The sequence below is a fragment of the Mauremys reevesii genome, linkage group 1 (assembly GCF_016161935.1).
Source record: "Mauremys reevesii isolate NIE-2019 linkage group 1, ASM1616193v1, whole genome shotgun sequence".
Taxonomy (NCBI): Eukaryota; Metazoa; Chordata; order Testudines; family Geoemydidae; genus Mauremys; species Mauremys reevesii.
Genome location: NC_052623.1, coordinates 332,991,081 through 333,015,863, shown reverse-complemented (window position 1 = coordinate 333,015,863; position 24,783 = coordinate 332,991,081). Strand labels below are relative to the sequence as shown.

The window sequence follows — 24,783 nt, the reverse complement described above, 5'->3', positions numbered from 1 at the left end:
TCCCATGCAAAAATCTGAGGCATCCTCTTCATAACATGACAGAGAACTGTGGCATGGTTTATACAATGGGACATTATTTAAATGCTGTTTCATTAATTAGTATATTTGCACAGAACCAGTTTAATTTCCATTAGTATTTATTAGTTTAAACTCACTCAGCATTATATCATGTAAACTGATAAATAGGAAGCACTGCATGTGCCAGTGTAAAACACCACCCAAGCTTGAAGGTCTTTTCCTAAAATTTCCATGCACGTCATGAACAGAGATATTAAAACTCTTCCAGCCCCATTTTTATATTGGCCTGTGTCATAACTTAAACTTTGACCAGCTTCCTGAGATAATTGTATAGAAATTAATTTATATAATTTATACTCCCGTATAAATAGTTTACTTTTCTTTATCTACATTTTCCTATAGTTTAAAGCCTCTGAAACATTGCCCTCTTTTTCAGGGGCGGCTCCAGACCCCAGCACGCCAAGCACATGCTTGGGGCGGTATGCTGCGGGGGGCGTTCTGCCAGTTGCAGGGAGGGTGGCAGGCGGCTCCGGTGGACCTCCCGCAGGTGTGCCTGCGGAAGGTCCGCTGGTCCCACGCGGCTTTGGTGGACCGGCGACCAGCAGAGCGCCTCCTGCTGCATGCCGCCCTGCTTGGGGCGACGAAATGTCTAGAGCCGCCCCTGCTCTTTTTGTATTAAATTACCTTTTTATATGAGGAATCAACATGAATCCTGTAGAGCCTCACCCAACATCCACTGAAATGGATATCAAGATTCCCAGTTACAACAGTGGGCACTGTATCAGACCTGTAAATTGCATTTATATGATGTATTGACAATCGTGTGATTGATTGATTGATTGATTGATTGCTATTTCTAAAATGCAGCAATAATCAAAGACCCCAACTGTCTAAATACAAACCAGCAATATTAGATCAAATACTCATTCACACAGGGTCTGATTCTCATTTATACTAAAGCCCCTGTACACCACTCTGGCATGTAAAGGGTCATTGGATCTGGTCTGCACACAGCTTTTGTATTAATATAATCTTTTTTTTATATATGCAGTGGGCTTTTTTAACAGAAATTGTTATTGTGGTGTAAGCCACAGTTATATTCATAAAAAGTGCCTAATACTGGTATGGTTTATTTCCAATCCCATAGGGAAATAGGTATATCAGGATTGTCTTCATGGGGGAATAGCAGTTGCAGAATAATTCCCCCTGTGGACACTTATCCTCACTAAGAGTGCTTTTGTGCCATTTAGGTAAATTCACTTTGGAAGTTCATTAAGCAAAACCACACAAAGGCACAAGGGGAGTTAATGCAGAATATTGTGCTTTAAATTCACATCCTAGTTTAATTTGCAATTGCTTTCCCAAGTAGACAATCCCTCAAGCATCTTTATACTGATATAACTGCATCCACATGAGGGAGGTTCTACTGTTTTTAGTTGAAACGGTACATCAATTTTGTGTGTAGACAAGCCCTTAGTGTAAATGAGATTCATGTCCAGAGAGGGAAAGTCATTTCAGTGCCGAGGATGAATTTCACCCAAAGGGCAATGATATTACAGAATGAAATATTTAAGTGATTTTATCAGTTAAGTCCCAATCCTTAATTATGCATGTTGTCCTATTGGGCAGATGATCTTCTCCCTTGTTCACCAGATGCAGAGCCAGCTCATAGGCATCCCTCCATGCAACCACTTGACTTCCATTCAGGGGACATGTTGAGGGCAGGTCTGGAGCAGCCTGATGTGCTCTGACCAGCCCCAACTAGTGGATGGTTCCTAGGGAATCGTACTCAGCTGGTGCAAGTCTGAGGAGTCACCAAACTACTCTAACCTGCACTCAGGGCAGTGACAGAAAATCATCCATGATCCCCCTCCGCAGCAACTCCCATAACTTGCTACCCTCAGCAGAATCTGGACACAGCAGAGATTCTACCCCACTGATGTCAATGGAACTACTTGTATCATAGTGTACAGGCACTGTGTGTATGAGGGATGTTGCTCTCTCATGACTAGTCCAGAGAGAGAAAAAGGGGCTTACCAGAGGTGACACTGAGGTTGGGGGGCATGTGGGTCACATGCCTCCCCACACAGGGGAGGCACGCCCCACAGTTTGAAAACCATAGCCTTCTGCCAGGAGTCACTGGATTGGAAGCTGGTGGGAGCCACTCAGGCTCCTGGCCCTCCGCATTGTGGGAGCTGTGGCACTGGCTGGCTGCCCAGCAGCCCTCCCTGCCCTGCTCCTGAGCCAGGCCATCCCTGCACAGGCAGGCACTCCCCGGGCAGGGCAGGCAGCACAGCATGTGCTCTTCTCTCCTGAAGGAGCCCGGCGCCGGCCGATGCCCCCTGGAGCCAGCCCCTGCCTGCAGAGCCCAGCTGCTATGAGATGCTCCTTGAGGCACTCACTTGATACTGCCCTGTGCTCCTGGCTCTGCTGCTGCTTCTCAGTCCAGATGTGATGCATGGTGTGGTCACGTGCCCCCCCCCCGCCCACCTTTAAATTGTGCCCCCCCTCCATCAAGAATTACGCATCGTCTCTGGGGCCTACTGTTACTATCAGTAATGGGAGATTTTCTTCAGCTCAGGAAGTGGATGGGGGACTAGGCTGTAGTCCCAGCTCTGTATATGTGGCTGTTGTCCTCAAAATATGGATTACTTATGGCATGAATAAGGATTACTTACTGGATTAGGCATTAAAGTGTTCTTGCAAAGTACTCTGAAATTGGAAAAAGCACTCTGTTGGAAATAAGCAGTAAGCATTCGGAAATAAATTTGGGGCAATTAAACAAAGTATGTGTGTGTTTCCCATAGAACTGAATAAAAATAGATCTTAGAACATACAAATGGCCATACTGGATCAGACCAATGGTCCAGCTAGCCAAATATCCTGTCTTCCAACAGTGGCAGATGCTTCAGAAGGAATGAAAAGAACAGGGTAATTTATTGAGTGATCCATCCTCTATCATCCAGTCCCAGCTTCTAGCATTCAGTGGCTTAGGGACACCCACAGCATGGGGTTGAGTCCCTGTCCATCTTGCCTAGTAGCTGTTGATGGAGCTGACCTCCATGAAGGTATCTAATTCTTTTTTTGAACCCCATTATAGTTTTGGCCTTCACAGCATCCCCTGGCAATGAGTTCCACAGATTGACTGTGCATTGTATAAAGTACTTCCTTATGTTTATTTTAAACCTGCTACCTATTCATTTAATTGGGTGACCCCTGGTTCTTGTGTTTTGTGAAGATAGCTTTTCCTCATTCACTTTCTTTATACACCTGAAACCAATAATAAAAAACTCATGGGGCTGACATATAAAGCATGGCTGGCACTGATTATATTCTATTACAGTGGCTAAACTTAGAATTTGAAAATAATGCTAACATTACAGATGACATGAAAGAAAATGCTTTATAAAAAAATTAAAATCTTCTGTTTCTTATCAAAGTGGTAAAGTAGACTTCTTTTCCATATGCATTATTTATATTAAGCAGGGAGACTTGACTGATTTCAAGATTTGAGGTATTTTATTACCAATATTTTCTAGATGTGTTTCTACACTATCAAGTACAACAGGGTTTCCAGATGCTGCCATAATAAAAATAAATAATAATTTCATATTTACCATATAATAATTGCTATATATGGAGAAGAGTTTTTCTGTTCCAGAATCCGAAAAGGGTCACTAAATTTAGACGGCTTTTTTTAAAATCAAATACAGATTTACAAATAATCCACAATTCTGCATACTTGGCATTATAGTGTTTAACTCTGAACCATTTGTGTTTGGTCCCTTACAGTCTGCTGTGCTGAGTTGTATTGCACCATTTTATCAGGCTTAGCCTTTTGGAGCTCCAGGGACACAGCTTCCCTCATAGACAAAGGCCTAAAATTAGATAGACATAGGGCTTGGCTACACTTGAGAGTTGCAGCGCTGGGAGTTACAGCGCTGGTCGTACAGCTGTGTAGGGAAAGCGCTGGTATGTGGCCACACTCACAGCTACCAGCGCTGCAGTGTGGCCACATTTGCAGCATTTGCAGCGCTGTTGGGAGTGATGCATTATGGGCAGCTATCCCAGCGTTCAAGTGGCAGCAACGTGCTTTTCAAAAGAGGGGGGTGGGGTGTAGTGTGACAGGGAGCGGGGGAGAGAGAGAGTGGATTTTTGGAGCCGACACTGTGTATCAGCTCCCTGCCTTGCAAAATCAGAAAATTTTCCCGACCCCTTACTGCAAACAGCCTGCAGACCAGATAAGCAGCTGCTCCAACGGACTCCCTTTCTCTGCCCCGCCCCCGCTGTTTCTCTCGTCAAAAGCAAACACTCATCCCCCTGCCTGCCTCATTCACAGGGGTTATCTCATTTGATTGTTCACAGTCAGTTACAGATTGATCACAGCAAACAGGAGCTGTGTTTGTTTTTTAGACAAGCAGCTCCCGGAGCCCCGAGTTCACAACAAAACAAAGAGAGGCTGCATAACAAAACAAAGAGAGTAATTTAGTTAAAAGCATTCTGGGATATCTCCTAATACCCTGGAGGCCAATAACAGCGCTGGTGTGTGGCCACACCTGACGAGCAGCGCTGCATCACCAGCGCTGCACTCGTTACACCTCAAGCAGACCAGGTGTACAGCCAGCGCTGCAGCCAGGGAGTTGCAGCGCTGGATGTGCCTTGCAGGTGTGGACAGTTACTAAGTTGCAGCGCTGGAAAGCCTCCACCAGCGCTGTAACTCTCTAGTGTAGCCAAGCCCATAGCAACAAAATTAGCAACATAGGTAGTCAACCTAATCCGCCCTGTAGCAAGATAGACAGAAGGATGCTTCCATCGACCTCACTACTGCTTCTTCGATAGATTGATTACCTACTGTGATGGTTCTCTGGGTACTCAGGACTGCAAATCACCTTGCTACCTGCTGCCTCCAGCAAGAAAGAGACTTGCTAGTGCTTAACTTGTTGTCAGCTCCCTGACACTATCAGTGTGTCAGTCACCCAACAATCTCCGTGTGCTATGCCAGCCCATGTAGTGTTCATTCCCTTATCCACTGAACAACCACAGTAATACCAGGTCTGCTATCTCCAAAGGAGCAGAACACCCACTAGCTTGTTTGATTCAACTGAGGATCAGCTCGCAACTTAACATCATTGCACTGAGATATAAACTTATGATAGTTTTCACTATAAATATATCAAAGGCTAATACTTAAGAGATAGTAAGGATAATAGGAACAAGTTATACATAAAACAAAAGTAGTACTCTCTTTCTACAGACTAAACTTAACTTAAACAGGCTAACCATCAGTCTAAAAGCAGTCTTATCTCACCTAAATGTCCTTTACAGTGCTTCCAGCCAGGGCAGGTTGAGATCACATGTTCATTAATATAATTGCACTGCTCCATTACTTCCTCAGGTGCAGGATAAAGGGGTGTCCCTTTGCCTTCTCCTTATCTCCCAAAGTTCACTGTTTTTTCCTCATTGTCAGGTTTATCCTGTGGTGTGCTGATACCACGATGACCTCATGTCCTCATGTTGTCTTTTGTATGTAAATGACATGTTGACTTACAGTTCTTAACTTACATGTGAACTGAGGTAGACAGGGGAACATACATCCTTTGCTGGCAGAAACGTATTTATCAACACGGTCTTAATTCAGACTTTTAGAAACATATTTTTAATATTTAACTTTTAGATAGTGTCTGTACATACATTTCACAGGGATATTAATGGTCAGTGTGATCTTGGCTTTCATTTAAGACCTCACATGATATTCTTTATGGATAAATACTATGAAAGCAGTGTAGTGCTCGGTGTAGTGAGTTTATCAGGCCTGCCAGGAATTGCTGCTACAAACTGAACACTTTGCCAGTTGGCACTGCGGGGTTCTTAGGGTCACATTTACATCAACAGAAAAACTGCTTCCACTGATGTAGGAGGTGTCTGTGCTACAGCAGCAGCACTGTAGCTATGCCACCATATCTGCTGTAGTGCAGACATAACCAAAGACAAACATCTGAATTTCTGTTGTTTGGCATCCACATGTCTTCTCTTCTAAGTTTTATACTTAATGCACAAAAGGTGTGATATAGCCCAGCATGTTAGTCTCAGAACAATCTAGCACAACATAAATTGGTGTTAAACCAGTAGGATCCATGCAAGTGTAGAAGAAACGCATCCTTTAATAACCTATAGACTTAGAACAGTGAAATGGTTCATTCCATTAATAAGGTTGGCAATTTTCACAGCACAGAATTCTGCAGGTTTATGAGTGTCACACTTCATCACTGCCCCAGTTTGGGAAACCACTTCAGAATGGGACTAAGGGTTCTGTTGAATTTAGACAGATACTTCAGTCATTTACTGAATCAGGGTCTAAGAAACCAAGCACAAATATTAAGCTAAATTTCCACAGAAAAAAATCTGTCTTCCCTAGGGGAGCATATCACTTAGAACGGCAAACACTTCAGCCCCCACTGGCAAGTTAGTTCCCAAGAAATCAAGAGCAATACCAGTAGTGCAATGGTTGTATGAAGGGAATGCTGGCAGCCAATGAGCAATTCAGAACATGCATTGCATGTTTCTCTCCAACAGCTGTTTCCCCTCCTTTGCTCCCCATATTTGCCACACAGCAGATGACAACACGGGGTCCTTTGAAGATCTCAAAGCTAAACCTTGGGCTTTATGTAATACTAACAGACCAGAAGCTCAGTGGATCAGAGCACTAGATTTTCAGGGAGAGATTTAATTTTCCATTACTCATGAGATTCCATTCCTCTTCCCACGCAAAACAAAAACTTATTCAAGCAAAACTATTCGTATTTAATGTAGAGAGCTAACTTGGGTTTAAATAGTGCCTGAGGTATTTGAAAACAAGTCTGGTGGTGGTGCTGGTTTTGTTTTTTAAGCACATTTTTACCAGCACTTTCCTCAAAATATTCCTTGATATTTCACAAACTCACAGACATATAACAAGGGGATTTTGCTGTCTTTCTGAAGCATCAGACTAGGTGGACCTGTAGTCTCTGGCAAACTGTTATTGCAGCACTCATACTATTGGAAAATCATGGACTTTTAAAAAACAATACATGAGATTTTCAGCATAACTAGCAACGTTAGTTGCCCAACTTAAAACACAAAAATGATGTGATTTTTTTCTGAGAGAAGGTACTCAGCACTTTCTGAAAATCAAGAACTAGATTAATAGATTTTTAAGGCTTTCATTCAATCATCTAGCTGTCTGACCTCCTTTATATCACAGACCACCCCTTTAGTGAGGTCAATAACTTGAGTTGTTGAAACCTTATCTTCCAGAAATGCATCTAATCTTAACTTGAAGACAGCAAGAGATGGAGAAATCACCATTTCCCTTGGAAATGTGTTCCAGTGGTTAATCACCCTCACTGTTAAAAATGTGTGCCTTTATATCTAATTTGAATTTGTCTGGCTATTAGTTCCTATTATGCCCTTCTCTGATAAAAAGCCCTTTAATACTGGTGTTTCCTGCTTCCGAAAGTACTTAGAGACTACAAACAAAATACCTCTGTCTTCTTTTGATAAGCTAAACAGATTGAGCTCTGAGTCTCTCATTGTAAGGCATTTTCTCAAGTCCTTGAATACTTTTTGTGACTCTTCTGCAGACTCTCCAACTTTTCGGTGTCCTTTTTTTTAAAATGTGGACACCAGAACAGTATGCAGTATTCCAGTATCAGTCTAATCAATGCTGTATTCTGGGGTAAAATCACTTCCCTCCTCCCATTCACCACTGCCCTGTTTATACACCCAAGATTTATATTAGCCCTTTTTGCCACACAGCAGCAATCTGGGAGTGCATGTTGCATTGTTTGTCCATTATGACCACTAAATCCTTTCCAGAATCATTGCTTTCCAGGCTACATTGCCCCATTCTGTAGGTATGGCTTGCATTCCTTGTTCCTAGATGTATGACCTTGTATGTGACTATATTAAAATGCATTTGTTTGACTTGGCCCAGCTTACCAAGCAATCTGCATTGCTCTTTATGACTGCCCTGCTTCATTGTTATTTCCCACTCTACTAATCTTTGTCATCCACAGATTTTTATCAGCAGTGATTTCATATTGACCTCTAAACTACTGATGAAAATTTTGAATAGTGGCAGGTCTGCTACCTATCCCTGCGAAGCCCCACTAGAAACACCCCTATTCAATGATGATTCCCCAATAACAACTACATTTTGAGATCCATCAGTTAGCCAGTTTTTAATCCATTTAACCTGAGCTTTATTAATACTGTATGCTGCTAAATTTTTAATCAGAATGTCATGCAGTACTGAGTCAAATGCCTTACAAAAGTCTAAGGATATGACATCTACACAGTTACCTTATCTCATTTAAAATATAAAAGACTTTTTAATGGCAAATCCTATATATAACCCATCCTGCACTTTCTTGGCCACAGTGTGGTTCCTTGGTATAGGAAGGGGCAGGATTTGGGGAACTTGTGCATACCGATAAGTTTTTAAGGAACCATACAGCCCAAAAATGAAGTTTTGAATGTGGATGACAGGGGTGAACTGGGAGACAAGTGGGCTTGGTGGTCAGTAAATCTACTACTATACAACTCTACTGACCATTTTCCCCTGGCAACCCAAAGCTGCTGGAATGGCAGGGGCTATTACATTCACAAGGCTTCACTGCTTCTGTTTTCTGAGGTGGATTCCTTCCATCCCAAACCTTGTGTCAAACCTGGTTATTCAGTCCTTGTTGCACAGGTGTATGGACTGGCTGTGATGCTTCCCAGGGTATCCAGGGTTGTGATTCACCTTGTCTTTAGCATGAGAAATTCTTATCTGTGCCTGCTGTGGATCAACTCCCTGAAACCACCAACCTCTGGCAACACAAGAACTGACTTCCAGGCCTCTGCAGGCCTCACTGTCTCTGTACAGGTAAGTAGTAGGGGCACACACCAACTCCCGAGTCCTCCGAGCATCCTTCTGGAATGCTCGACCCCTCTCCACTAAATGCTCACAGAACTCTTAGGTCCGCTATTCCCAAAGGAATAGTACATACCAGTTTATAAAATTCAACTCAGATTACGGTGACCAGATGTCCCGATAAAATCGGGACTGTCCCAATATTTAGGCGTTTGTCCCGTGTCCTGACTGATGTTTTATTGGGACGTAATTTGTCCCGATATTTCGCACTGGGGTTTTTTTTTGTTTGTTTGTTGCTCCGCCAGTGACCCCCTGCCCCCCCACTCCCCCACATGTGTCCCGATATGTTCTTCCTCTCATCTGGTCACCCTAACTCAGATTATCACTCCATTTAACACCCAACAATTTTATATTCAGTGAAAATAAGAATAAGTTTATTATCAAAGAACACAGATTTGAGTGAGAATATTGTTTCTAATATATAAAACCAAAATCCCAACCTGGTTTCTAGAGCCTCCTAAACTTAACTACCACGGCATTCTTTTATCTCCTACAAGAGGAGTTGGATCATGCTGGCATTGTAAAAGACATTGTCATGACTGCAAGGAGACAAAGAGAATGGTAAGGCAAGAGAAGTGGGCAGAGCAAAGGGCACAAGATGGGAAATAGGAAGAATTAAGAGCAGAGATGTAAATAGAGACATAGCAATGTAGAACCTTGAAGCTGAGGACAAACAGTTTAAATATGATCAATGAACTATATCTACAAGTTTTCGAGATTGTTGATAGAAGTGCAAACCAATGATAGATAAATTTGGGCTCTATAGGGCTTTTAATTGGCTTTGGTAAAATGAAAATATCTTATCATAAACTTTAGCAGACTAGGTGAATGACAGGATACCTGACTCTGTACAGTTGCTCCTTTTGTTGTTTGCTCGAAGTATGTGACTTCGTGACTACCACTAGATCTGTGAATGAGTTTATTAGCTGATTCATTTGGAAGGCAGTGAGAGTTGCTTTGTACATCAAGAGAAAAAAAATAACAAATGTGGTATTTTAAAGATGCTTCAGGAGGTCAAAAGTTACTAAGTGATTATTGTGCTCACTCCAGATTTGAGGTGCTTACAAACAATTGTTACATCATTAAGAGATTGCAAATTTAAAATCTGCCATATAGGCAAAGAGATTTTGCAGTGCATGTAAAACATTCAGGAATGTCAAAGTTGGCCAGCAGTGCCTTGTACCCTTTCAGAATGTGAAATGCACCTAGACTTAAACCTCTGACAACCAGGACATACAGAGTTAAGGTAAAATGAATGTAAACCCCTCTGAAATATAGGAAATACAGCATTAAGGTAACATTTCCCGCACCATCCCCCAACCCCACGCCCAACCGCCTTGACTCTCCTCCCCATAGAGTTGGCAATAGGCATGGAAACCAAACAAATCCTGACCTGTGCCTAGCAAAATCTGCCAGTTTCTGTGTGATGTCCAACATAATGGTATATTATCACTTCTCTTCATACACTCTTATTGTGTTAGGTGTCGACCTGGTGAGCCGGATTAGTTGCAGTAAATTGCCAGAACTCTCATTGCCATATGAGGAAGTGGAGCTGCAGCTAGAGGGAACAGGGATCCCTTTTGTTATTCTGAGCTGGATATGGAGTGGATGATCACAAAGGCCCCTCTGCTCTTAAATCCTCATACTTTGTAGAATTGCGAGGTTGCTAGTATGGCTGTCACCTAGTAGAAAGCCAGCATGTGGAGGTAGCAGTATGTCAGGAAGAAAGGGGAATGAATAGAAATGCTTCACCAAGTTCTAACACTCACTTGGTCAGACACACTCAGTGCCCACCAGAAACCCACATCTGCACTGGCATGCACACAGTGCCATGCACCTTCTCTGCCCTGTGTGCTACACTATAGCTCTGGGGAGTTCTAGCCATCTGGTGGTTCACATCACAGTGTACCCACAGCTCAGTCAATGGTAACTGAAGGTGATGTCCCAGAGGGAATCTTTAGGACAAGGATAAAATCGTGTTAACATTTGGCAAATCCTTGGGAGGGCTGTTTGCCCAAAGCCAAGTTGTCAAGTGTAGGTCAGGCTTAGCTAGCTCATGTTTACTAAACTGTATGTCTTTCCTAGGATAGGCATACAGTTTAGTAAACAAGACCTAAAAGTTTCCCCCCACTCTTCATGCACTGTCTCCATGGTCCTCTACATGATCAAAAGAATACAATCCTCTGATCTCTGACAGGGACGGATTGGGGCATTGTTCAAGGGGAGCAAAGTTAAGGCTGTGTGGCATGGGAGATATTACCTTAATTTTCAGAGGGGTAGCCGTGTTAGTCTGGATCTGTAAAAAGCAACAGAGAGTCCTGTGGCACCTTTAAGACTAACAGATGTATTGGAGCATAAGCTTTCATGGGTGAATAGTCTGACGAAGTGGGTATTCACCCATGAAAGCTTATGCTCCAAAACATCTGTTAGTCCTAAAGGTGCCACAGGACTCTCTGTTGCTTTTTACCTTAATTTTGTATTTTCTCAGTTTTAGACGTTTAAGTATGGGTACATTTCATATTCTGAAACATTTCATATTGCTGGTCATCTTTAACTCCACATTAATGAAATTGTTGGACAGTGAATTTTACTTGTTTTTTGAGGAAGTGGTGGTAATGATGAGGGGCATTATTTGAAGGCAGAAAACAAAGGGTCTTCCTGGGAAATACCTCACTGCCACTCAGTTGCCCACTCTAGCCTCCTCATGGTCCCAGAAGGGCTGGAGGGACTGTGTGGAGGAAGGAAGGTGGTAACTGATGGCCTGTGAGGAAAACATCTACCAAATGGAGGCAATAAGGGGAAGGGGAGACCTATATTCCCTACTCCACTCCAGTGGCTAATGTATGGGAAAGGGCCCAAGCCCTCAAAGGTATATAGATGCCTAACTCCCATTTGATTTCTATGGGCCTTGAGTTCCTAAATACCATTAAGGATCAGGTCCAAGGTGCTCTGATGAATAGACTTATCACAGAGGTTTGAAGTGGCCCATTCATTTCAATGGGATGTTCCCAGATAAATCAGAAAATGCCACAGAAATGAATGCAGCCTGCCAAAATAGCTTTGAGAAGTGTGAACTGAGTCATTCATACATTGGCCAAACTGGACAGTCCCTACATAAAAGGATAAATGGACACAAGTCAGATATTAGGAATGGTAATATACAAAAACCTGTAGGAGAACATTTAAACCTTCCTGGCCACACAATAGCAGATTTTAAGGTAGCCATCATACAGCAAAAAAACTTTAGGACCAGACTTCAAAGAGAAACTGCCGAGCTTCAGTTAATTTGCAAATTTGACACCATCAGCTCAGGATTAAACAAAGACTGTGAATGGCTAGCCAACTACAAAAGCAGTTTCTCCTCCCTTGGTGTTCACACCTCAACTGCTAGAAGAGGGCCTCATCCTCCCTGATTGAACTAACCTCATTATCTCCAGACTGATTCTGGCCTGTATATTTATACTTGCCTCTGGAAATTTCCATTACATGCGTCTGATGAAGTGGGTATTCACCCACGAAAGCTTATGCTCCAATACATCTGTTAGTCTATAAGGTGCCACAGGATCTTAACTGCACAGAAGCAGAATTTCAGACCTCTGGTATCCTAATGTTTGGACCTCATTGACAGTAAAAGCACCTCTGTCTAGAAATGCAACAATTCTTTTCAAGAGAATTGATTACTTTTAAACCAAATATCCCAAATAATAAGACCTGATCTACACTACAAAGTTACATCAATGCAAGGCAACTCACATCAACTTATTTGCGCACTCAAATTTGTTTCTGGCAATGTAGAAAAACCACCTCCCCAAATGGCATTGTGCCATGATCTACCTACTGAGGTCAATGTGTAGACACTGAATGACCTGTGGAGATCCTAACAGGCAGCCAGCGGCTGTCCCACAATGCCTCATTCACTGTAACAGTGACTGGTCCAGTCACAATTGTAAATTCCACTGCCTGGGATCACAGAGCCCAGAAGGCATTCTGCCCCTCCTTCGCCCTGTTTAACCCCCCATTCCTGTTTTTGAAATGCCTTTTCCTGATTGCCCACCTTGGCAAGAACACCTAGCAACTCTCCCTTGTGTGCATCTGATCATACCAGCTCCATGCACTAGATATGCTTCTGCTTGGAGTAGACGGGAAGTATTGTATCTCCTGGGTCTGGGGGGAAAAGAGTTATGATCCAGCCGTAGAAACATGGACATCTATGGGCAGACTGCACAGGGACTGTAGTCAAAGGGGTATGCCAGGGATCCACAGCAGTGCCACATGAAAGTGAAGTAACTTTGTCAGGCATACCATAAAGCCAGGGAGGCCAGCAATAGTGTGCTGCCCTGCAGACTTGCTGCTTTTACAATGAGCTGCATGCCATAGAGGTAGAGGCCCCACCAGCATGCCACAGACCATTGTGAATACCTTGGAGGAGCCCAAGACAGCAACCCCCATCATGAATATGCAGGAGGCAGAGGGGAGGAAATGCAATGGGAAACTCCAGCCATGCTCCAGATCAGGACCTGTTTGAGATCCTGCTACAGTCTAGCCAGTCCCTCTAGGCAAGCGTGGATGAGCTTGGTAAAGGGAAGGACCTCAGGTAAATGTGTGCATGCAATTTTCCTTACAACGTTTAACTTTGACAATGACACCCATCCCATCCCCAAGTTAACAAGAGAAAGGTATCAAATTTTCATTGTTTTACTGATAGGAGAAGAAATACAACAAACAAGGGTAGTGCTGGGATCTGCTTTTTATTCCTCTATTGGGTTAGGTGGAGGTGGCCATGCAGAGCACTTTTTAATGTGAATGGGGGACGTCCTTTAAATCCTCCTAAGATCTCGATGAAACTTTCATGGAGATACTCTACAAGCCTTTCTCAAATGTTTCTGGGGAAAGCTGCCTTATTTCTTCCTCCATGGTAGGCCACTTTCCCATGCCACTCTGCAATGAGTTCAGCTGGCACCAGTGTAGTAAACGTGGCGTATGAGCCTGGGCAGCTTTGTGATGCCAGTAGCAGCTGTGTTCTCTGCCATTGTGACCCTCAGGAGTGATAGAGCAGCTAAAATCTCCACTGCTGGTGGAAAGCAGCACCACTATTAAGTGCCATTGTCCTATTATTGGTTTCTATGGAAGATGGACTGAAAAGCCTTCTCCTCCGTGGGCTGTACTCACTGTGGCTGGGACTGGACAGGGGTCTTGTGCAGAGGCGCTCCAAAGCTGAAGTGTCAATAAGTATAGCTTAGTAAAAGTGTTTATAGGAATAAAGAGGAGGAAGTTTTGAAATGTAACTTTCCCTTTCTGTTGTGACCGTAAATCCAGTGGCACATCTGTCTGTTCTCATCAACAGCTTCTGGTGTGATAGCCTTGAGGGATGCCACTTCCATACTTGCAGAATGTCTGACTCTGATGAGGGGGAAAAGTAGGGAACTAGAGACGATATGTTCAGCAAGTCATTGCTGCATTAGACCATGAACAAATAGCTCAAGGAGATCAACAGCATGGAAAATGAAAAAGAGGACAGGGACTAAGTCCCAGCAGTACAAGGAGCAGGAAATGCACCAGGACATAATGGGTTTTCTCAGGCAGCAAACCCAAATGCTGCAGACTATCTGGTTGACCTATAGGTCCAAAAATCCCAGACTTCTCCCTTTGCAGTCCTCCATGGTCATTGCTCCCTGCACCTCCTAATGTACAACGTGGCATCACAGAGCACATCACTACCTCTACCACTCCACAGTGGGGTACAGCAAGGAGAACCCAGCTTTACATATCCTGAGCTGTGAGAGCAACTGGTGTATGGTTAGCCATAACAGACTACATTTGTTTACTCAAATGGACATAAAATGTTTACTTTCTAATTTTTATTTTTCGCCCTATTACATTAAGGGTTTGTCTACACTTAGATTTTATAGAGCTCTATCTTGCTGGCTCAGGGGGGGTGAAAAATCACACACACACACCCTGAGCGCAGCAAGTCTGAGCGCTTTAGAGCGCTAGTGTAGACAGGCTCAGACACAGTCCCAGAGCTCAGAGCTAATCCCCTCATGGAGGTGGATTATCAGGAGTGCTGGGAGAGCTCTCTCCCAGTGCTTGCGCACAACCAGACTCGCACTTCAAAACGCTGCTGCGGGAATGTTCCTTTGAAGTTTCCAGTGTAGACATACCCTTAAAATGTGTAGAGTTTTTTTGCATAGTGATCTTCTGTATCGTTATTTTCCACTCAATGTTACATTTTTGAAGAATCAATCATTTTATCAGTTTGCAACAACTGTTTGCAACCATTACATGTAAATGTACACCAAGCACCCGCTAATTAATATCTTCAGGAAACCCCCCAGCCATCTTAATAAATGTACAGCAATCACTACACCATCCTTAGCAGTGCCCCAACCTCCAGGCTCAGCAAACACTCCATCACAGAACTCTGCTGTGGCTGACTGTTAAAAATGTTCTTTCAAAGCCTCCCTCCAGTGCATACATTTTCATGGGGCTCTTGTAATAGTCTTTGGTGTCTGGCTATTCAAAGTCAATAGACAGCTGCTCACCCTCTACCCTCCATCCCACCAGCAGCTTTTGCCTTACAGATATTATGCAGGATACAGTAGGCACCTCTGCCCATGGGAATATTTTTCTTACCACGATCCACTCCAGCGACTAGAGTAAATACTGCCAGTGTCCCTTCAGTCTGCTGAAAGCACATTCAATGAGCTGCTGAGTTCATAGTTGGATCTCTCATTGGTGCTATCATGGTGGTCTGTGTATGGCTTCATGAGCCAGGGGAAGGCTGTGTTCTCTAGAATCACTATTAGCATTTCAATATCACCAGTAGTAGTCTACTGCTCAGGAAATGTTCCTGACTGCAGCTTTCATAACAGTCCTGTGTTCTTAGAGATGTGAGTGTCATGCACCTTCTCTGATCTGCCCATTGTGATACTTATGAAGCATCCTCTGTGATCCACCAAAGCTTGCATAACCATGGAAAAGTAGCCCTTTCTATTACTGTACTCTGTAGCAAGGTGAACGCATGCCAAAATAGGGCTATGCATGGCCTTGCCACAGTTTGAGAACCTTAGTGTAGCAAATCCATCTGCTAGGTCTTGCATATTGCTGAGAGTCACAGTCCTGCAGAGCAGGAGATAATTAATGGCCCTACACACTTGCATGATAATGGCCCCTATTGTGTTTTTTCCAACCCCAAAATGATTTCCTACTGACTGGTAGCAATCCTGTTTCAAGCTTCAAGAGTGTGATGGTCACTTGCTCCTCCACTGTCAATACAGCTCTCTGGTGTCCCAATACTCGAGCACTCAGATAAGCTGGGCACACAGATCCAGGACTGTGGCCTTTCACAGCCGCTGCTCATTTTCCCATACCTCCATTATGGTATGATCTCACCAGGCAGTGCTCATTTCCCAGGCCCAAAGGTGGTACTCCACAGTGTGTGTGTGGTCTGTGAATGCCACCAATAAACTTCAATTGTTCTTCACTGTATCTCTCAGCAAGCTGTCCTTAAAGAAATCCTCATGTTCCCTGTTGTTTCAGTACTTCCCCATGGTCTGCAAATGCAGGCAGATCGTGTGTTTTGGATTTGCACCATTCACAAGAATAGTGTAGAGGTCTGCTGGCTTTCATGCTTCTCTCAGAGCTGGCAGAAACCAAAAAGTGCTGTACTGGTTTGTGGAATTTTTAACAAACAGCATAAAAATTTGGGATACAAATGGCATTATGAGACGGAAAAAGGAGTCAAGCTCTCAGCATGAAACTATCTTCCAGAGATCCCCGGGCAAGTCATTACTATCCACAAAACATTGCAAAAATTTCCCAAAATGCACTATGCTGGATGGTGGCACATAGCAGGCTGGGATACCTATCCATGGTGCACCACAATTTAAATTGAAACTATTACAACAAGCACCCCAGTGAGTACTTGCAGCACCCCCACACAAGGAGCCCAGTGTGCAAGGGCCATATACAAACTCAGTGGCTGCATGCTGACCTAACTTGCATGGAGCATAGCCTGGAGCATAGCCATGGCTTTACTGTAAGAGGGAAGGCAGAAAGGCCACCTGCCCCAGTAGCTGTGTAAGGGGACTGTTGCCCCCTTACTAACATTCAGTGGGGGTGTTTTGGTTGGCTAGATCCCAGCACTAAAAAGGGAGCGGTCGATGGGAAATCAGGACCCTGAGACTGACAGTCTCCAGGAACAATGTGGAGAGGCCAGTGTTCCAGGTCAGCCTGATTGACAGGGCGGGCAGGCTAATCAAGGAGTCAGGAGGCCAGGGGGGTCCCGTCCTCCGTGTGAGCTGGAATTGTCTGAGTCAGATGGAGTGGGGCCGAGCTAAGGAGAGAGCAGGGCCCCAAGCTAAGCTGATGGGAGCGGAGCTGCAGCCCAAAAAGCCAGAGCACAGCCCAGAGAGAGCAGCCGTGCCCTGGGAGGAGAGCTGCAGCAACCAGAGCCAGAGGGGCCAGACAAGCAGCCCAGGAAGCAGATGAGAGCTCAGAGCAGAGTCACAGAAGCAGCCTGCAGAGCAGCCCTGCCCTGGGAGCAGAGCTGTAGCAACTGGAGCCAGAGAGGCCAGAGAAGCAGTCCAGGGAGCTGAAGTCAGAGCAGCAGCAGCAGCCGTGCTGAGGCAGAGTGGAGCTGGAGCTGGAGCAGTCCGGAGCCGGGTGCGGTGAGCAGCTGGGGAGAGTGAGGGGGACCCCGGGCAGTGGGCCCAGCGCAGGGAGATACCTCAGCCAAGAGGCCCTGCAGGCCAGACTGGGAGGGGGATTGTAACCCTGACAGGGCGGGGTTGATGCTGGAGAGAAGGGTCCTGCCACCCAGAGCCTGAGAGTGTGTGGCCACCGCCAGAGCAAGTGTCCAACCCGCAGCGTCCCTGCAGTACAGCCAGGACCTGAGAAGGAGGCCTGGGACCTACAAGGAACAGACTGTGAACTGCCCTGACCTTTCAGAGACACTGTTTGTGATGTTCCCTGCCACAGAGCAGGGTGATGTGTTTTCCTGTAACCTTTCCCATTTTTCCTTATTCTTTTTTTAAATTAAGTGTTAATTAAATAACTTGTATTTGCTTTAAATTGTATGATGTGATCAGTGGGTCAGGGATGTGCGCAGTGCAGAGAGAGCACCCCGGAGTGGGGACACCCTAGCCCCTGTCCTAGGTGACCACAGCAGGGTTGGGGGTTGAGCCCCCCAGGAATCCTGGGCCCAGCCTTGTTGGGGTTACGAGGACTCTGCCAGACAGGAGAGTGGAAGGGGAGTCCTTAAGGGCAGGGAGGCCTCTGGGTAAAGGAAGTGGGAGCGAGGACTCAGATCCTTTCGCTAGCCCACTTCACCGGGGTAGTGCAGAAGCCAGGAAAGTTCTCCACAATAGCAGGACTATTCCCCCACGTACAGCTGCACAACCCCTCCCTTTCCTTGGTGCTTTGAGTGGAAGGTCAGACCTACCCCCTGAAGCCCCAAAGAAGAGGGCTCCCCCCTGGCTGTAAGACCCCTGCATCATTGTGTGCCATGCCCAGCTCCGGGGGAGAGCGAAGGCTGAGGGCCTGTGTCCCAATCTCCTCGGGGATTAGGTACCTCCCCAGCCTGGGCAAACCCTGACCTCCCGCCTCCGACCATCCCCGGCTGAGCCCCCTGCCCTGCCAGCGGCGAGGCAGACCCCCGAGCCGCACTGTCCCCGCAGCCCGATCGCTTCCCCTCTCTTGGCCGCCGCGCCCGGGGGAAGCCCGCGCCCCGCCCGGCGCAGCGCCCCGCAGTCCCTGGCGGGAGGTTGTCATGGTTTCCCGGGTCACATGCGTGCGAGGCCCCCCCGGCGCTGGGGGAGGAGGCGGGGGCGGGGATGCTACAGTCACCGCCGGGGCTGCCGCCGCCGCCGAGCCGAGCGGGGAACCGAGAGCAGCCGCCGCCTCCCGGGCGCCCAGAGAGCCGCTCCCGGCACCCCCAGCGGCCAGGGCGGGCTCGGACCCCTGCGGCTCCCCGCTGCACCCGCTGCGGTTCCCCGCGCGCTGCGGCCCCGGTTCCCGCCGCCTCGCCCCGGCCGGCCCCGGCATGAGCATCTCCATCCCGGCGGGGCTGACGGAGCTGCTGCAGGGCTTCACCGTGGAGGTGCTGCGGAGCCAGCCCGGGGACCTGCTGGAGTTCGCCCTCCAGTACTTCGGGCGCCTCAAGGCGGAGGCGGCGGAGAGCGGCGCCGGGGGGGGCTCCCCCGCGCCGGGCCATGAGAGGGGCAGCCTGGCGCCCCGCAGGGCCCCCACCCGGGGGGTCAGCTTCGCCGAGGAGCCCATGCAGACCGACTCGGAGAGCGGGGACGAGGAGGAGGAATTCGCCGGTAAGGGCGGGGTCCCTGGGAGCTCGGCGGTCGGGGGAGGGCCGGGCGCCCCCCCGAGACTAGGTGAGACGGGGAAGGGCTCAGTCCTCTCGATACCCCGGGGAGGAGGGAAGGGCTGCACGGGGAAAGGCAGCTGGCGGCGGTAGTGTTTGAGGAGTGACCGGGAGACCCCGCACGCCCCCACTGCCCGGCCTGGGGGTGCCAGTAGTTCTGGCTTCACAGGACTGTGTATTGCTTCGCCTCCGTGACTTCTAGATTCAGGTCCCCTTCTCCTGAAAGGGCTGGATGAAGCCCAGCATCCTTGCGCGCTTCTCCCTTTCTTGCTGTGAGGATGAGTGATGGGCAGAGCAAGGGGAAGGGCTCAGGACACAACTGTTACTGTGCTTTCAGCCTTGTGTGCTACGGGTAATGATGTGCGAGTGGAGAGAGAGCGAGAAGGTGCAGTGAGTGAATCCCAGCTCTCTGGTGCAGCAGGACTGCATTTGAAATCATAGTTTACGAACCGTGACATGATACGTTTTTTCTTTTCTTTGTCAAAGCACATAAAGTTGTTGTGGCAGATGCCCTATCTGTCCCTTCCCGCTTCAGGCTCGATGTATCTCTGGCACTTTCTGGGTCTGCAAATACTGAACATGGTCACAATTGTATTATTTATTGCTGTTGAGTAGTACCATGTTAAAGACTGAAAAAAAATCCATTTTCTTAAAAGATTGGCTCAAAAAGGAAACGGGGCAAGCAAGTTGTAGGGAGTATGCTGGCCAGAAGGATGGAGAATGAATGGGAAGAAGCATCCTGTCAAGTTACTGCTATTGGCAAGTTCCACCCCTTCTGTATTTAAACAAAATGACAGACAACTGAAGGTTAGCTTCCGTTCTGTTTGTCAAACTGAACTTTAATAACATGGGTGTCTCCCAGCCACCAGATATGCTGCATGGTGTATGTAAGTGTAGCACTGCACCAGATTTTATATTTATGTTGTTTATTGTGTATAGGCCTGCATTATGCCTAAGAGATGACATGTAATTTAAAGAGGGACTAATGATCTCTTTTTTTGTAGTAGGGATATTGGAAGGCAAAATCTATAATTTATTGTTAATCAAATAGTATATTGCTATTTCTGTTTTATGAATAGGCAGCAAGATATAGAATCATAGAATAGAAAGTCAGTCTTTTGGTGCTTTCTGTGCTTTAATGCTCAAGGACATGTTGCTGTACAAATGCACTTAAGTTAATTAAGCATTTTACTTAGATGTGCTCCTGGGTGTTCCATAAGGTAGACAACCAGAGGTTAAAATTTTTATTTCCTTTTAATAGTTATGTTCAAACTACCTGCACAGTAGGAAGGCCCAAGGTGTAAGCATAGCTGAGAGGACAGCAAAGAATGGTTGCAGTACTTCATTTCACTACAGGCTAATTCCTATCTGCCCACAGTTAAAAATTCTCTTTGTGTAGCTGACAGGGTTTATTAGGAGACAAAGCATCTATCAAGGGCACAAACTGCAGCTGTCCCTGAAAAGGTGCAGAGCATTCAGACTACATACTATGAACTAGCTAACTAAAGGGTAGATTGGTAGTGGTGATTTGAGGAGGGGAGGGGGGACAGGGAAACAACATAAACATGTCTTTGATATCATTGACAGTTTTATGAGAACAGTTTGAAAATGAAGAACCTCATTAGCTCATTGAAATATTGGTTCTTCCAGGTCAAGTTCAAGGCGTATTTGCATAACCGTATCCAAAAGCTTGCTGTTTGCCAGCTGAGCTGTGCTAGCTTTGTAAATAAATGAAATGTTTTTATATGCATTTTATCATTGAAAGTCAGATATTTAAGAAGGTGGAAAAAATAAATTAGCTATTTAAGGAGGGGGGGAAATAAATTAGCTTAAATAATATTTACATCTAAATTGGAAAGTTATGCTGCACATTAAGATATTCAACATCCTTGTAATCTTTGCCCCAACATAAATAGGGTTTGTAATTTATAAGAATTTGTAGCGATTAATTGGGTACTGTAGATTTATGTAATAGTTTTGAACTCTGCTGAAACCATTACATCATCTATGAGGTGAGCAAAAATCCTAAAACCGTTAGTGTATCTGCAAGCTGAGACAGAATGATAATGGGGAAAAATTAAAATATCTTCATTTCTTCATATTGAACATGACTGTCAAACCTGGCTCTTACTATGTTAAAAAGTCTGTGAATTTAATCCATGGTAAGTGGGCTGCTTGTATGTTATATTTATGGTATAAATACAGCATTGTCGCTTGAATTTATTATGTGTTACACATGTAAATGTTTGTAGGATATTTTAAGAAGCTTTCTAAGAATTGTAGTGAATATCCATAATCAACAATAAAAACATTTTATTTATGTTCAATGTTTTGTGGTCTTAGGGGAAGAATGTAATTGTAAATAGTTTTGCTTAAAAAAGAGACTAACCAGGAATTATTTAACTAACTAATTATGTGTAAAAATAATTTTGTAAAACAAAGCGTATATGATATTTTGGAGTCTTTTTAAAGCATGCTTTGTACTAAGGTTTATAATCTGTATCAGAATTCCAAGCCTGGAGCAATGAATGGTTCAGGATCACAGGATGTAAATATTTTGGGAACCACTAGGCAGGGATTAATGAATCAGTTCTAATAAATGGTTAGTGGCTGGTTATATGTAACTTTTTTTGTAAAAATTTTACTTTTAGCATAGATGTCTGTACCTTCAAAATAGCACACATGTATCTACACATTCTCATATTGATAACTGGATAGAGGGATTTGTAGTTTAATAACTGTTTTATGGTCTTAAACATAAACTTAAAATCAATTATTTTTGAATACTTTACTCTTCTGTAAGTAGCACCTTTGATTATTAACACTGGAAATGATTAGGAAATGTTGTTTCAGTTTGTTTCCTTTGCCTTTTGCATCACTATTTGTATAGTTAGTTTGTTTCCCCTATTTGTGTGGGGCTTTTATACAGGAAGGAGGGAAGAAACATATTTAATCAACTGAGAACATTTGATCGCAAAATGACAAAAATTGCAGGGGACTCAAGAGTAGGTGTAACACCTGAAAGTTCTGCTTTTAAAAAAAAATCAAGTAAATGTTAAGTTGACAATGTTTCCTTTTTTCATTTGGGAATTCAAACTGAACATTGTTTCATTGTTGAGAACACGTAATTGCCATTGTCCCCCAATTCTTGTTTTGAATAAATGTTTCTATCTAGATACTTATGTGACTCTCATTCACTGTAGTATTTGAACACCTCACAGTCAATTAATTTTTCCCTGTCAGCACCTCTTGTGAGGTTGGAAAGCACTGTCTCTTGTTATAAATGGTGAACTGAGCAATAGGATAGATTTTCCCACTGTCAGACACAAGTCTCTGGCTGATCCAGGAACTGAATCCAGGTTTCCTGAGTCCAAGTCGATTACCCTGTACATTAGATCAGCCTTCTTAGTTACCGAAATTAAATGAAATTTAAGGTCCTTACCTTGCAAGCTGTGGATCAGCTTGTGCCATAGGTACCTTTATTTTGAATGGATATCTGAGGTATATGTGATTTCTTTAAAAAATAAATAATAAAAACATTAAACTGCATTCTCGTAACGTTAGTATACGTGAAGAATTGCTTGCTAAGCACACTGGCTGCTATGCAAATTATTTTTAGATTTTATAGTAAATATCTATATAAATATAATTCCCATCAATGCATATGAGTAAGTCCCAGTAACATTAGAAAGAATTATGTCCATATTTAAGGGAGAATTGAGCCTTTATTTTAATATGTTGCCCAGATTATTTAGAGACTGAAATTCATAGTACCGGTAAATCATGTGTTATGATGTGCCTGTTGAAAAGTTAAAATTCTTCAGTAAATGTTGTTGGCTTTTACAAATTGTTACCATTTTTATTTTCTTTAAATTGTTCTGAAGTGCCAATGCTATTATAAACCTTATTTTGGTGGAAAATGAGTTGCATCATTTATAGCAGCTGTTGTTAAATATTTACTTACAGCTATAGCGAAAGTTCATATTCAACCCAACCTTAATGTGATTTTCTACAGATATTTCTAGAGCCACTGTTGTTGCTTTCTTAGTAACACAATTGACATGAGTTATATATATACCACTCAATATTATGTAGCCCTTTGGGATATTTACTGAGGTATTTTAACAGGAAAAATGCTTCGGTTTGGATATTTTTCTTTCAAGGCTGACTTTGCATCTGCATATTTCTTATTTGCATATGTTGCTATGAATACTGTTCCTGAAAATGTGAACTATAAAATACATTTATGTTTTAGCTATGTCCACCCTCTACATCCGCACAATAACAAAATAAAACACTGTAAGTTAAACATTTCTACCGTATCTTACAACTTCATATGAATGACACTCCTTTCTGTTCTGGTCACTTTATCCATTCTAAATTCTTTTTAAAAATGCATTGTGTTCATAGAGATGCTATAGCACTGTTTTATCTGTGGAATTCTGAGTTTCAGACAGAACTTGGTATAAATCTTGAACATGTCCAGATATATTAATATTGCCAAGTCATCTTGTATGACACAGTGTGATAAACTAGTTCTAAATCAGTAAAATTAAAATCTGTTTCAGGTTTTCTCTTTTGACTATTTCTGAACATTTACACACATGAAAAGTCTGAGAACTATAATAATAAATGCATTTTATTGGTTTTCAGGTCAGTTTTGAAAATGGGATGCCTGAAAATTAAATGTGATATTTTGTTTCCTCACGATATTACTGTTTGTAAAACTGACATCATAACGCACTTAATTATGTCACCTTTTTGTTTAGCTTCTATAAATGGTTAAGGAGGTATTTTCATGTTTATTAAAACTTCAAAACAGAGCAGTTTGGTTGCAAAAATTACTTCAGGTCTGCTATGCAGATATAACCTAGTTGTTACATTAGTAGGCATGAGTCAGTATAATCAAGTGGGTAGTGTAAACAAAACTACAGTCTTTATATAGATAATCATAATGATATTTAATTATCAAATTGAGGGCCATGTAGAAAGATTTCTGAATTTTTTAGAGTAAACCGTAAATCTAGGAAAATGCTAATACATACAAATGGTGAAATATGTTTTTCTGTATATAGTTTAATTGAATTTAGTGCTTGTTAAAGCTCATTTCCTGAAGGCCATTGAACAAACTTCAGAAAGTAATGTCTTTCAGTCATTGTCAATGAACTAAATTTGAACTGGTGACCTAGAGGTGAAAAGCTCAGTAGCCTATTACCAATTTACTGAGCCACCTAGTATGTTGAAATGGATTATTTTTAAATAAACAGTTTCAGTTCCCAAAGTAGTTACAGAATACTGGTGTAAACTTATATTTTTAACTTAAATAATGAAGTAATATCTACATGCTCCATTCAGGCCAGGGTAGGACTCCACTGGGCTAAGCTCTGCCTGTACAAACCTTAAGGCACCTGGCTGGATGTTGTCATGGGCACAGGTG

General features: G+C 43.8%; 1 protein-coding gene across 3 annotated transcripts in view; it reads left to right on the top strand.

Moving 5' to 3' along the window:
* Positions 1-18,819: 18,819 nt before the first annotated feature.
* PRKAR2B (protein kinase cAMP-dependent type II regulatory subunit beta) overlaps positions 18,820-24,783 on the top strand; it is a 173,677-nt gene continuing 167,713 nt past the window's right edge. For 2 of the 3 annotated variants that reach the window (XM_039516878.1, XM_039516869.1), the window contains exon 1: positions 18,820-19,356. In XM_039516878.1, the coding sequence (XP_039372812.1) occupies positions 19,014-19,356 (343 nt within the window). In that variant the 5' untranslated portion in view covers positions 18,820-19,013. The remainder of the gene's footprint in view (positions 19,357-24,783) is intronic. The other variant, XM_039516887.1, reaches the window with a different exon arrangement.